The following is a 14,880-nucleotide window of genomic DNA, read 5'->3' as shown; positions in this document are numbered from 1 at the left end:
CTTTGAATTCTTCAGCAGAAGCTGGTAAGCTGGTCGCCCCTTTTTTTTTTTTCTCTATATGCATAATTTCATAGTTCCTTATCTAATGTTTTGTTATAGTTTTATCTATTTTAGCCATTTTAAAATACTCATTTTATAATGTAATATGTTCATAGTTGATTTCAGTTATCTTTTTGAAATAAAATAATATAACTTAGAAAAACAAAGTTCAATATAAAATCTATTAAAGATGAGTTTTTGTTAAATATAAATTTTGAATATTTTTTAATTAAATTTTAGATATTTTTGTTTTTAGAATTTTAAATTCTTTTTTGTATTGAATATTGATTGTAATGTTGACCGTGTAGTGTTAATTTTCAAGACTTTTTCTATTAATAATTTATATTGAACTCGGTTTATCTTAAAATTTGAAGACATCCTTTACTAATTAATTAACTAACCATTTTCGACTTTCATTACTCTATATATATTTTATTATTTTAGTGTTTTGGTGTATCTTAGTCTTTTTAATTTTTAGATTTGGTTTTTACAACATGGTCTAGGCCTAGTTCCTCTCTTTTATTAAGTGCCTTCCTTTATATCCATTGGGCTTGGGCTTTATCATACATGTTACATTATGTCAACAGTGAGAGGCTCCAGTTCATGCATGCGTGAATACACATGCATTTTTATGCATTAACGTTCGCAAACTATCGAACGGATAGATACATCTTCCACATTTTAACCTTTCAAACAAAAAATTAATAGTTGGAACGAATTATAATTCAAATGACAAATTTTCCTGTATTCATTTACAGAATTTACCTATCTTTGATTAAAAAAAAAAGAATTAATCGTTGTTTGAGGGCACTGCTTAAATTAACTTAAAGGAGAAATTGTTAAACATTATGGAGTACTAACTATATCATTAATAGAATAACATTTTAGACCAATATAATTGAACAAGTGAATAATCACCTTCTAATAACTTGAGTATCTATTTAATTTTACGTGAAATTGACTATATCTAAGTTTTCATCCATATTTAAATAAATCCTTAAAAAATTTTATATCAAACATTTTCATCCTAAAAAAATTTTATTACGTTAAGGTTCCTAAATTTTATAAAAATAAAATATATAGATTTTTTTGTTATACTTTTGGAGATTTATTTATCTAAATAAAAACAATGGATTTGACTAAAATAAGAATTTATGTTTTATTTTTATAAAATTTTAAAATTTTAATGTAATAAAAAATTTTAAGCGTAAAAATATTCGACATAAAATTTTATAGGAATCTATTTAATATCGATGATGTTAGAAAAACAAAAAAAATAATCAAAACTTATCTTATTTATTATTCATTAATTATTGTAATAATTAATAAATATTAAATAAAACAAATTCTCATTGTTTTTGCCTAATTTATTTTTGTTACTAAATATTTTCGTTTAAGTATATATTCTAATGGCCAATGAGTAATAGCTCAAATGGCATAGTCTCTCCATACTTAATTAAGAGGTTACGGGTTCGAGTCTCCTATCTTTAGTAAAAAAAAGTATATATTTTAATGAAAAAATATAGGTAAACAATGAAAATACTAAATAATGTGAATAATGAATATATTGGATATTCAATTCACTAGGTATGCAGATAGTTATCTTAATATTAAGATTTAAGTGGCTAATTTGAGAGTATAGTATATTTTTACTTTATTAGACCAATTTTAGAGTCCATTATTAATATTGTTCACAAAAAAGCATTATCTACCTAGCAAAGTAATATTCTAATCATTTATAGCATCTCATAGAAAAGGTACACCATGCAAGTTCATCGCCTCCTATTTGGTGCAGCACCCGGATCCAGAATAGCACCGTGAACACAAACCACCAACACAGCCACCACCACAGCACCGAATACTGCTAACAAGTTGTTCAGCACAATCACGGCGATGATAATGGGGCAAAGCCACATGAGAGACTCGGCGCGGATGAACGCGCGCCCAATGAGTTCAACTTGCTGCCCTGGCTGCAACTGGAGGACGTGGTGCCATGCGCCGGCGAGCAAGGCCAGCAGGACGGAGAGCATGAAATGGTTCATGACGAGGTACACTGCCACCATCCCGGCCATGATGATGGTGTATTGGGCGCGGAAGCGTTTGCCGTTGTTCCAGATTCGATAGGTTGCAACGCTAAGGTCTTTGGGAGCCGTCATGGCTCCTTCATTGTTGTTGATGAGTTCTGACCAGTCTTGGTTCTGTACGTAGCGACGGAGGTGCTCCATGGTGTTTTTTCCCTTCCGAAGTGATTTTGTGATATTTTGAGTGAGTGGTGTTAGAGGGTTTATATATTTGAATTTGAGATTAAATAATTTTAATCATGATAATATTATATGTAGACTTTTAATACTTCAACGAACTATTCATTCTGGAACTTAATATAGTTTCTGCGTGAGGAAAGTGACCTAGGAGGGTTAGTTAGTTGGTTATGTATTAAGAGTATTTATATTAAGAGTTTAACTAACATATATCTTAAAAAAGAGGAGTGCTAGGGTCAGTCATTTTTGTGTTTTGTAACCATTAATTGGTTATCAATAGTTTTTTTAATGGTGTGAGATTACATTCAATAGTGGGAGATCATTCACTTTTCTTTTAATGGTTAAGTGCTGGCCACAAAACATAAAAGTTACTGGCTCCCTAGACTTTTCCCTTAAAAAATAAGGTTCTGTTATATATTTTTTAAAATTTTTATTAACTAAGTTTAATTATATTAGTCCAAATTCAATAAAAATTACTTACACAATATATGTGTGAATCACTTTTTTTTTCTTTGCACTTTCTTTTTTATCGTTATTCTTTTGTTGTTACTGTTATTTTTACGTTTTTTCCTTTTCTCTTCCTCTTTCTCGTTGTTGTAATATTTTTTTTCTTATTTTTATTCTTATTATTAACGGGTGAAACAAAAAGAATTATGAGTAAGTGAACAAAAAGTAGAAAAAAAAAGTATAGGAGCTAATGGAATATCTGTACAATGTGTACAATGGAGGTTTAGGGAGTATTAGAGATATAACCATTAGTGTTACCTTTTCCTATCAGCGTAAGCTTTTGAAAAGAGTGGTATCAAGACATGGTATTAAAACTCTAGATCCGAAAGGTCAAGAGTTCGATTCTTGGTGAAATGAAGAAGAAGAAGAGGAGAATCGAGAGTTTGGAATTATCTAGAATTTATACAGAAAAATAGCGCCAAAATTTTTTAGCCATGACACAAAAAATTTCTTAATTTTGACACTAAAATTTTAATTTTTATATATGTATATATAATTAATGAATAATAGTATAAAGGAAATGAGATATTAAACATTTTTAAATCAATCAAATAAATTATTATTGGGGTGAATAAAATTTTGAATAATAAATTAAAGGAATAAGTATTGTTTTGGTCCCTAATATTGAGGGTTAGAATCAAAACGTCCCAACATAATTTTTGATTTAGAATCATCCTTAATGTTTTTTTTCGTATTAAAATCGTCCTTTTAACTTTTTCTGGACAAAAATGCCCTCCACTACCTTCAGCACCTTTACCTCCACCACCACCACCATATTTACCTCCACCACCAAGAAAAACAACATCAATAAAACCAACACAAATTCAACAAATTCAGGAATAAAAAATTCAACAAATATACATAAATTCAACAAATTCAACAACCAAATCAACACACAACAACAATAAAATCGGAAAACAACAAATCAAAATCAGAAGCAAAGAAAGTCATAGAAGCAAAAGCAGAGGCAGTCACAGAAGTAGAAGCAGAAATTCAAGCAGAAGCAGATGCAGAAGAAGAAGAAGCAGATGCAGAAGCCGAAGCAGAAGAAGAAGCAGACTAAGAAGAAGAAGCAGATGCAGAACCACCGGCGCTTGGCCACCCATCACCAGCGGCAGCGACGGAGCGTGTGAGGACCGACGACGGAGCGTGCGCGGACCAGCTCAGCCTCGGATTCCTCTCTCTCTCCTTCGCTCACCGCCCTCCTCGCGTCGGCCTCCTCTTCCCGGCGATGCACTCCACGGCGGCAGAAGCATGCATGAACGGTCCTTCCCTCCACCGGCGCTCCCTCTCTCTTTCCCCTCTTCTCTTCTCTCCCGTCGCAGCCTCTCTCCTTTCTTCTTTCTTCCGGCGACGGCGACCGCAGTTCCAAGCTTTGCCGGCGCCATCCCCTCCCCCCTTCCCCTTTCCCCTTCGCGTTTCCTTTCGGCACCCCCCGCGCCAAAACGCGTTTCCTTCCTCTCCCCTCCCCCCCAAAACATGCTCTTTTTTTTTTAATTTTATAATTTGTTTTATTAAAATAGGGGTATTTTAGGAATAAAATTAAAAATTTTATTAAAAATGACGATTTAAATAAAAAAAAAAACGTTAAGGATGATTCTAAATAAAAAATTACGTTGGAAACAGTTTCGATTCTGACCCTAACGTTAGGCACCAAAACAATACTTATTCTTAAATTAAAAGAGTATTTCTATATAAATTGTTATGTAAATCATTTTTTTCAAAAATATTGTTTATATAATTTTTTTTTATCAAATTAATCATCGTATATTTATTTAAATTAAATATATTATTTTAGATATTTTTATGTGTAATTTATATTGATACTTATATCATATATTGATACTTATATTTTAATTTAATCTAAAATTTAGTAAAAACTATCATTTGCAATTCGATATGCAAATGAGATAAGAAATTTTAACCACTCTTTTAAACGAATAAAAACTATCATTTTAACCTGATAAAAAAAATGATTTTAACTCTCATTTTAAACAGCATAAATCTCTATTTTCAACGAATAAAAATCAATCAATCATTTTAAACAGCATAAAACATTATTTTAGTAAAGTAAAAATGACAATTTTAATCGTCACTTTAAACAATAAAAAACTGTAATTTTTTTTATTTGGTAAAAATAGATGTTAAATATCTATTTCAAATTATTAAAATACTGTTAGTAAAAACTCGTCATTTTAACGATAGAAATTATGATAGTTTCGTAAAAATCTTTGTAATATCTAAAATAACGCTTAAGATTATGACGTTTTTTGAATGTAATATATCATAAAATTAAAGATAATTTATCTTTTAATTTTCTTCAGAACAATTTTTTGATGCATTTTACTTGATGTCGAATTTTTATCGAACTTACTCTTTAAACCAAATTTTAAATATTTAAAATTTATTAATTTTTATACTTTTAAATTAAATAATTATTTACACCAAACTTTTAGATAACATAGTAAATCAATTTTTTTTAGTGTACAAAATTGCTCAAAAGTTTCTAGTAATGTAGTAGTAGACATTTTTTCTTATTAGTTATTTGAATTGTGAAAAAGCTTATTCAAATTGTGATGAAATGAAAAAGAGAGAAAAGAAAATTATAAAAAATATTTTATATGCAAATTCAGTAACTAATTTAAATATATGTGGTTTCTAATTAGGATAGGTAAGTTAATAGATAAAAGAGGTGTTATTTTGACCGATTTTTATCTAGAAGCAGAGAAAATAGTGCACTTGTTTGTTTATATACTTTAAAAACAATGTAATTAGATATTCTTTAAAAATTATTCATTATTCAGCTTTTAGAAAAAAAAACAAACTAAAAAATAAGTAACTTTCTATAAAAAAGTAGATATTTAAATTAATTAAATAATATTATTTAAATTAAAAGATTGACTAAAAATTAAAAATTTAAAGAATAAATAGCATTTCTCTTTTAAAAATTTGATTGTTGAGCGTTCTCTATGCTGAGTGAGAATATAAATTTAGAATGAACATATATATATTTGTTACATAAATATTATATATTGAAATGATAGTATATTAATTATTTAAATTTAATTTGTCACTTAAAAAACACGAATAAGAGTTTTTTTTATTTGAATTTGTGTAAATTTTCTTTTTTATAAATATTTTTTATTGGTCCTATACTAATTTTTTTTTTTGGAACATAGTAAGAGTTGAATTTTAGACAGTTAGGTCATAAAAAATTTAATATAGTTTAACTAATATAGTAAGAGTTGAATTTTAGACAGTTAGGTCCTATACTAATATAGTTTCCGCGTGAGGAAAGTGACGTAGGAGGGTTAGTTAGTTGGTTATGTATTAAGAGTATTTATATTAAGAGTTTAACTAACATATATCTTAAAAAAATGAGGATCCTCCCATAAAGACAAGATACTTAAAAAAGATGTTTTAAGTGTCGTATTATTATTTAACATATTAATGAACCATTAATGAACCGATTATTTTTAAATTTTTTAATAAATTAGAATAAAATCGATTTTTTTATAACAATAACAATAAATCTAATTTTTTTAGGAATTTAATTGTAATTTTAAATTTTTAGGAATTTAAATGTTCACAAAACAAAAAGTCAGGGATATATTTGTCTTTTTATAAAAAAATTTAAAGATATTCGATTTAGACTGTGTAATTCGATCAGATCAAATTGGGTCTAATAATTATAATGCCGACAATTGAATTTATTATTGTTACTATAATTAATCGATTTTGTTCTTATTTATTAAAAAATAAATTATTAATCGATTTAATAAAGATATCTAATAATAATATAACACATGTAAACGTCTTTAAAAAAAGATATTTTTAGTGTAATTGATTTTATTCTAATTTGTTAATAAATTTATGATGGTAATCAGTGGCTAAGAGAAGGGGAGGTTGAATCTTAGCCCCCTTTTTGTTTGACAATACTTGCTGACTTTTGAAACTACTTCTGAAACCCTTTGTCTTTTTATCTTGTAACTAGTCACGAGACTTTTTCTTTTGTCTCGTCCCCAGCCACGAGACTTTTCTTTTTGTCTCGTCAGTCAGCACGAGATATTTTCAATTTTATCTCCTGGGCAGCAGAAACATTAATGGAGTAGAAGAAAGAGAATTACACCAAGATATATCCTGGTTCAGCTGCTAAGTGCAAGGCAGCCTACATCCAGTCTCCATCACAAAAATGATAGAATTTCACTATAATCATCCTTGATTACAATCACCAATTTTTTTTAGGAACTACCCTTCCTATCCGGGACAAGTCCAGAATCTAAACCCAAACTGAACTTGACTTGGTCACTGCCAAGCTTTCAACTGTAAAGTGCTAACTCAACTTACAAGGGGATTCCCATAGAATCATGAAACACAACACAGATGTACAAAGGAACTCTAAGGACATCTATAGCTTTTTCTTTTAATTTTACACTCTCTGCCTTTTTCCGCTCTATGGCTTTTTCATACAAACCTCACTGTTTGCCTTTTTCCATGAGACTCAAGACATGACAAAATTAAACAAAAAATTACAAAATGATAAACATTGAAGGAGAAGAAATTCTGTCAGCTTAGAGAGTTATGAGAACCCTGTATATAGGAGTGTAGAATACTCCCTTTGAATATTTGAATTTCTCCCCCTTTCTACTTGTCACATGGCTCCCCCTTAATGTATGCTATTTTATCAAGGGAAGTTTTATACCTGTAACAATTTTCATCAAGCCTAAGGCAGTAATGTTATTCAACATATTCATCATGTAATGTTGAATGGCTTGATTTATGAGCAGAACTAAATGATAATCAAAACTCATTTGTTATCAATAATTTGATTTTCTGCTCAATCATACATAAAACAAACAGCATGATATTTCCTGAATATTTTCCAATCAAATCAAAACAGATTGATCATAGCAAAGGAAAAATAATTTCTAATCAATGATGATCATTTCAAACAATAGCAAACTTTATATTTCTCAATTTAAAGGAACTGCCAAAAATAAATTAAAACAGCAATTATTATATCAAGGTAAAATAAATACATCACAATTATAATCAACAATCAACCAAGCATTTTATCAAAATAAAGATCAAGTAATCAACAGTAATTAATCAACAGAAATCATGATAAAACAAATGCATTATCAACAAATGCATTATCAACAAGCATTATCAAGCATCCACTGTGTCATTTCAACAAGGGTGATCATGAATTCTCAAAAGAATTTCATCCCCTATTTTCAGTTTCCAGTTCCCTGTTTTTCAGTTTCAATTTTCAGAAACCAATTCCTTCCCCTTTTGTCATCAAGGGGCACCTGCAAGAAGAATATGACATAGCAGATAGAATATCCAAAATATTTTTAAAAGTGTCCACAAAGTATCACAGAGTTATGGTGCTAACAATACCAAACCAAAATAGAGTATCAAATTGAGGCAAAGTGTGCCAATATCAAATACTTAAACAGAAGATTAGTCATCAGAGAACTGAAGATCAGATGCTTCAGCTGCTTCGTCACTCGCCATTCCCGGATCCTCATCAAGACTTTCTAGCATCAAACTGACTTTATCTTTGCATCTTCCCCAAGCCTTCTCATTTTCATACGCTAATTTGCGTCCTGCTTTATGGAATTGTATCATGAGTTCTGACATATTTGCAAATTCAGTGAGAATTTTCCTAATGGATTCTGTCGCCTTGGAAGATTCGGACCAACTCTCATAATCACTTTCCGAAACCCTAGATTTCTTGCCCTTTGTTCCCTTAACTGCTCCACCTCCCTTGATCATTGACACTTTGTTCTCTACAGCCTCATTCAAAAGGTCAACTTTAAAGTATTCAAAGATGCTGGTTAAGAACATACCATAGGACAGATTTGCCTTTTTGGTGCTCTTTACCGATTCCCACATATGTCGGATCATAAGATAACCAAAAGATATTGGAGTAGATGTAACAAGTGCAAAGATGATTAGAGAATCAGAGATTGTTACTCTATTATGGGAGCCGCTTTGAGGAGTCAGAATATGTGTGATAATTCTGTGAAGCAAGGAGTTAGTTGATCCGAGGGCTTTGTGGGTAGGGGTAGTGCCATCCAAACCAGAGAGATTCTCACAAATGTGTTGAAGAACAACTTTATAAGTGACGCCGACCTGTGAGTCCCACTTTTCGGCCATGTATGCTTTCGGCCCTTCCTCTTTGTAGCCTAAGGCCGTCCCAATGGTGACAGTGTCAAGAGTGAGGTGAACTCTTTTCACATATGAATGGATAGTGCCATCAATAAGTCTCATGTTAGCGTAGAACTCTCGAACTAAACCTGGGTAAACCGGCTTCTGGATGTGAAGCAGAGGGGTCCATTGAAGCAGTTCAAAGAGAGGAGACACATTTATCCCCTTGCTGGTGAAAGAGTCCAAGTTGACAAGGTAGGTTGCACAGAGATGACGCTTTTCCAGGACTTCTTTATGGAATTCATATGAAGCGCAGGAGTTGAATCGGGCAGGGTCATAGTGAGAGTGTGTCTTGTTGAATTTGTTCTTGAAGTCCAAAGATTCCAGGTTTGCAGGTTCCTTGGTGTTGTGCAGAGCAAATCCTTTTGATTTCTGGCCACTCTTCCCGGGTGTGGCTTTCTTCTGCGGAGATGGTGGTGGTGACGGAATGGGTGATGTGTGAGACTCATCCTCTTCCTCCACGGGAACTCTCTCTTTCTTCTTCCTTGAAGAAGTTTTTGTAGCTATGACCTTCCTACGCATGGTGTCGGTTTGCTTTGAGGGAGATGAGGGAGAAGATGATGATGTAGAGTGAATATGGATGTGGGTATGAGATTGTGGAGTGGACGGTTTTTGAGAGAAGAGAATTCGTTCGCTTTTTCTGGGAGCAGTTTTCTTTTTCATGGTAGTGAAAATGGAGAAGTAGGATATGAAGGGGTTGAGTAGAAACCGAATGGAGTGAGGGAGGAGGGAGGTTAGAGAAACAATAAATGTAGAGTAGAGAGAGAATTAAGGGAATTAAATGTCCATTGAGTGGCGGTTAATACCCAAGGAGTTTCTCTTTTATTTGAAATAAATTGAAAGGTGGTTTTCTAGAATCAAGGGATTAGGTGAAGAGAAGGATTTGATTTGATAATAACCACTTCCAATAAGATATGATGAGACAACAAAAGGACATTGTGATCTTCAGAGAGAGAAACTAACAAAACGGTCAGAGTGGGGTCAAGGAAATTTGGTGGGCCCATGAGAATTAATTTTTGGCGCTGTCTCCCCCTTGATCACATCCCTTCCAACACACTCTTATTTTTATCTCGTCCATTCCTACGAGACAAAACTGAGCAGAATCAAAATTTCACAAGTTATCAATAGAACTTAAATCAATCATGCCTAAACTTTTTTTCAAATAGCAGAATCTGTCTTCACAGAGGGGTTTTATAAAAATATCAGCAAGTTGGTCCTCAGATTTTACAAATTGAATATCAATAGTACCCTTTTGCACATGTTCTCTAATGAAATGATATTTTATCTCAATGTGCTTAGTTCTTGAGTGCAAAACAGGATTTTTTGAGATGTTAATAGCACTCATATTATCACAAAATAAGGGTATACTATTGATCTTTAATTTGTAATCTTCCAACTGCGTTTTTAACCAAATTAATTGTGAACAACATGCAGATGCAGAAATATATTCGGCTTCAGCTGTGGATAGAGCCACTGTGGCTTACTTTTTGCTTGACCACATGTTGAGTGAGCTTCCAAGGAAGCAACACATGCCGGATGTACTCCGTCTATCCACCCTATCTTCCGCATAATCTGCATCACAAAACCCTACTACACAAAAGTTATCAGATTTAGGATACCACAAGCCATAATCACTAGTTCCCTTAATGTATCTAATGATGCGCTTAACGGCCGAAAGATGGAATTCTTTTGGGTGAGATTGAAACCTTGAGCATACACCCACACTTTGAACAATATCTGGTCTAGAGGAAGTAAGGTACATAAGTGAACCTATCATTCCTCTATACCTTGTTTCATCCACATCTTGGCCATCATCATCCTCTATACAGAAAAATAGCGCCGAAATTTTTTAGCCATGACACAAAAAATTTTTTAATTTTGACACTAAAATTTTTTATATATGTATATATAATTAATGAATAATAGTATAAGGAAATGAGATATTAAACATTTTAAAATCAATCAAATAAATTATTATTGGGGTGAATAAAATTTTGAATAATAAATCAAAAGAGTATCTCTATATAAATTGTTACGTAAATCATTTTTTTTCAAAAATATTTATATAAATTTTTTTATCAAATTAATCATCATATATTTATTTAAATTAAATATATTATTTTAGGTATTTTTTATGTGTATTTTATATTGATGCTTATATTATATAAATGACTTATTTTTTTACTAAATTTTAGTACTAGTGCTTTTAGAGCCTTGTATTTGGCAATTCGATATGCAAATGATATAAGAAATTTTAACCACTCTTCTAAACGAGTAAAAGCTATCATTTTAACCTGATAAAAAAATGATTTTAACTATCATTTTAAACAGCATAAATCTCTATTTTAAACGAATAAAAATTATTATTTTAATCGAAGAAAAATAAATCAATCATTTTAAACAGTATAAAACATTATTTTAATAAAGCAAAAATGACAGTTTTAATCGTCACTTTAAACGATAAAAAAACTGCCATTTTTTTTTACTTGGTAAAAATAGATGTTAAATATCTATTTCAAATTATTAAAATACTGTTAGTAAAAACTCGTCATTTTAACGATAAAAATTATGATAGTTTCGTAAAAATCTTTGTAATATCTAAAATAACGCTTAAGATTATGATGTTTTTTGAAAATATATATATGGTTTAATTACTCTATTGGTTCATATAGTTTTGCGAAATTTTTAAATAGGTCTCTATACTTTTTTTCCTTTATATATATATATATATATATATATATATATGGTTTAATTACTCTATTGGTTCATATAGTTTTGCGAAATTTTTAAATAGGTCTCTATACTTTTTTTCCTTTTAATTGGGTCCTTGCACTAAATTTTTTTTTCAATTAAGTCCCTTTTGGTAGTAATTGACTTAATTGTATAGGAATCCAACTAAAAAAAAAAATTGGTACAGTATTGACTCAAATAAAAGAAAAAAAAAGTGTAGGGACTCAATTGAAAAAAAAAATTGATGTAGGGATCCAATTAAAAAGAAAAAAAAGTATAAGAACCTAAAAATTTTACGAAACTATATGGACCAATAGAGTAATTAAAACTATATATTTATAATGACAATGATACAACTATTGTAATTACTTGAAGAAATCACCGTAAAAACCAATTTTTTCAATGTAATATATCATAAAATTAAAGATAATTTATCTTTTAATTTTCTTCAAAACAATTTTTTGATGCATTTTACTTGATGTTGAATTTTTATCGAACTTACTCTTTAAACCAAATTTTAAATATTTAAAATTTATTAATTTTTATACTTTTAAATTAAATAATTATTTAATTTTTTTATAATTAAACACCAAACTTTTAGATAACATAGTAAATCAATTTTTTTTAGTGTACAAAATTGCTCAAAAGTTTCTAGTAATGTAGTAGTAGACATTTTTTCTTATTAGTTATTTGAATTGTTGAAAAGCTTATTCAAATTGTGATGAAATGAAAAAGAGAGAAAAGAAAATTGTAAAACATATTTTTTATGCAAATTCAGTAACTAATTTAAATATATGTGGTTTCTAATTAGGATAGGTAAGTTAATAGATAAAAGAGGTGTTATTTTGACCGATTTTTATCTAGAAGTAGAGAAAATAGTGCACTTGTTTGTTTATATACTTTTAAAAACAGTGTAACTAAGTATCTTTTAAAAGTTGTTCATTATTCAATTTTAAAAAAAAAATAAAAAATAAGTAACTTTCCATAAAAAATAAATAACTTTCTATAAAAATAGATATTTAAATTAATTAAATAATATTATTTAAATTAAAAAACTAACTAAAGATTAAAAACTTAAAGAATAAATACCATTTCTCTTTTAAAAATTTGGTTGTTGAGCGTTCTCTAGGCTGAATGAGAATATGAATTTAGAATGAGCATAGACATATATATATATATATATATATATATATATTTGTTACATAAATATTATATATTGAAATGATAGTATATTAATTATTTAAATTTAATTTGTCACTTAAAAGATACGAATTGAACAAGAGTTTTTTTATTTGAATTTGTGTAAATTTTCTTTTTTATAAATATTTTTTATTGGTCCTATACTATTTTTTTTTTGGAACATAACAAGAGTCGAATTTTAGACAGTTAAGTCATAAAAATTTTAATATCATATCATAATATTATTTTTACTAAAATTTAAATTGATAAAAAAAGACGTATAAATGATCATATCCCTATCTACTTCTCTTTTCTTGTATAAGACTCTACTCCTATAACAAATTCATCCGTCAATGACTATTAACTTGGATTTACTCAACTCCTACAAATTCAATTAAGGGTTAAAATCGTAAACAATTATCAAACAAAATTTACTCTATATTTGAGTTGAAAGTTTCTCTCATCAATAATATTCTGTGTCAACTATTATTCTATATCAAATATATATGTCAGAATGTGATTAGTCTGAATTAGTCTAATAGAGAGTTTTAATTTCATCTTATGCATATAATAATTTATTCATCAACGACAAAATTTTAAATAGAGTTTTAATCTACAATAAATTAGTTTTTATTAGTCTACTAAGTTAAAAAATATCATAAAAAAAAAAAAAGAGTCAGAATGTAATTCATGTTTCTCATTGCTACCAACCGTTGAAAACTGAAAACCAAATAAAATAATTATTATGAACAACAATTTTCTTTTGGTCAGCTACATTGCTTAATCTTTTTTTATTCTTTATTAGAAAATATATATGGTATTGTACTTTAGTTCTTATTGACAAATGAAAGAATGACGGTGATGGATGATAAAAGAATTAGAGCTTACCAATGTTCTTTTTGCTGTGATCTTATATTAGAGACAATAATTATTAATTTAAATGAAACATTCCATGCTTTGATGAAATAATCAAGATTCACAACAACTTGTAACTTGTATGTATGCTCTCAAGTTGGGTAAGACTTTTCAACTTGATATATTGGATTTATTTAATTCATTTTAGAGCTCTATAATTTTGAATCAAGATTCAATTGATTTTGATCCGTTAGAGTAAAATAAAACAAACAACAACAAACTCGGAACTGAACTAACAACGCATGAACCCTCCTTAAATCTCTCCTCAACTCCGAAAATAGAGGACACAACGGATGGAGACCTCATCCAGTCCAACAAATCCGCATAATCACCCTCAACAAACCCCAATATATGCGAATTACATACTCAAGTTGTAGGTACGCTATTCACTCTAGTTTTTCTTTTGAACTCTCTCATACTTACACTTACTTGAGCGTTGGAGTCCCTTTTCAGGTACCCAACGCCACCCCTCCAGTAGAAGACGACGTTCCTCTCCCACCACTCCAAGGAAAGCCCGTCTGTGTGTTATCAGAACGTGCTATACCTCGGAGTCAACTCTCACGCAGGAACATTTGGCGCCCACCGTGGGGCCCGATTTACTTAACCCCCTTACACTGAAACAACGCAAAGAAGACCTCCAGCGACGGTTCAACCTCCAAACAACTCATCAAAATCTGAAAAGCCCTAACAAACGCCCACGAATTAGGATGTAACTGTGATGGGGCACACTTCAACTGCATCAACACACCACATTCAAACTCGGAAAAGGAAAACCTAACACCCAGGTCAACAAAAATACAGTTATAGATGAAAAAGAACTCAAACCCCTCTCCACGATGGAAAACACGATCGTTAGCGGAACAAGGAAGGAACTTAAGCTTCAAATCACTACCCTCCCTAATCCATGAAGAAACAGAACCTAACTAAGCAACACTAAGTTCATCATCAAACACAGAAGCATAGCCCTTCACCGATTCAGCAACCCACGAATAAGGATTCACTGGATCCCAAACCCACACGTCTTCAACCAATTTCA

The 14,880-nt window shown here is 30.2% G+C and overlaps 1 protein-coding gene across 1 annotated transcript; it reads right to left on the bottom strand.

Moving 5' to 3' along the window:
- Window positions 1–1,811: 1,811 nt before the first annotated feature.
- LOC148575569 (PRA1 family protein B1-like) lies at window positions 1,812–2,264 on the bottom strand. Its single transcript, XM_088502361.1, has one exon. The coding sequence runs from the start codon at window positions 2,262–2,264 to the stop codon at window positions 1,812–1,814; it is 453 nt and encodes a 150-aa protein (XP_088358487.1).
- Window positions 2,265–14,880: the final 12,616 nt, after the last annotated feature.

Source organism: Arachis ipaensis, chromosome B1 (genome assembly GCF_059453495.1).
Source record: "Arachis ipaensis isolate K30076 ecotype BB chromosome B1, ASM5945349v1, whole genome shotgun sequence".
NCBI lineage: Eukaryota > Viridiplantae > Streptophyta > Magnoliopsida > Fabales > Fabaceae > Arachis > Arachis ipaensis.
This window is presented reverse-complemented; position numbering and strand designations above follow the sequence as displayed.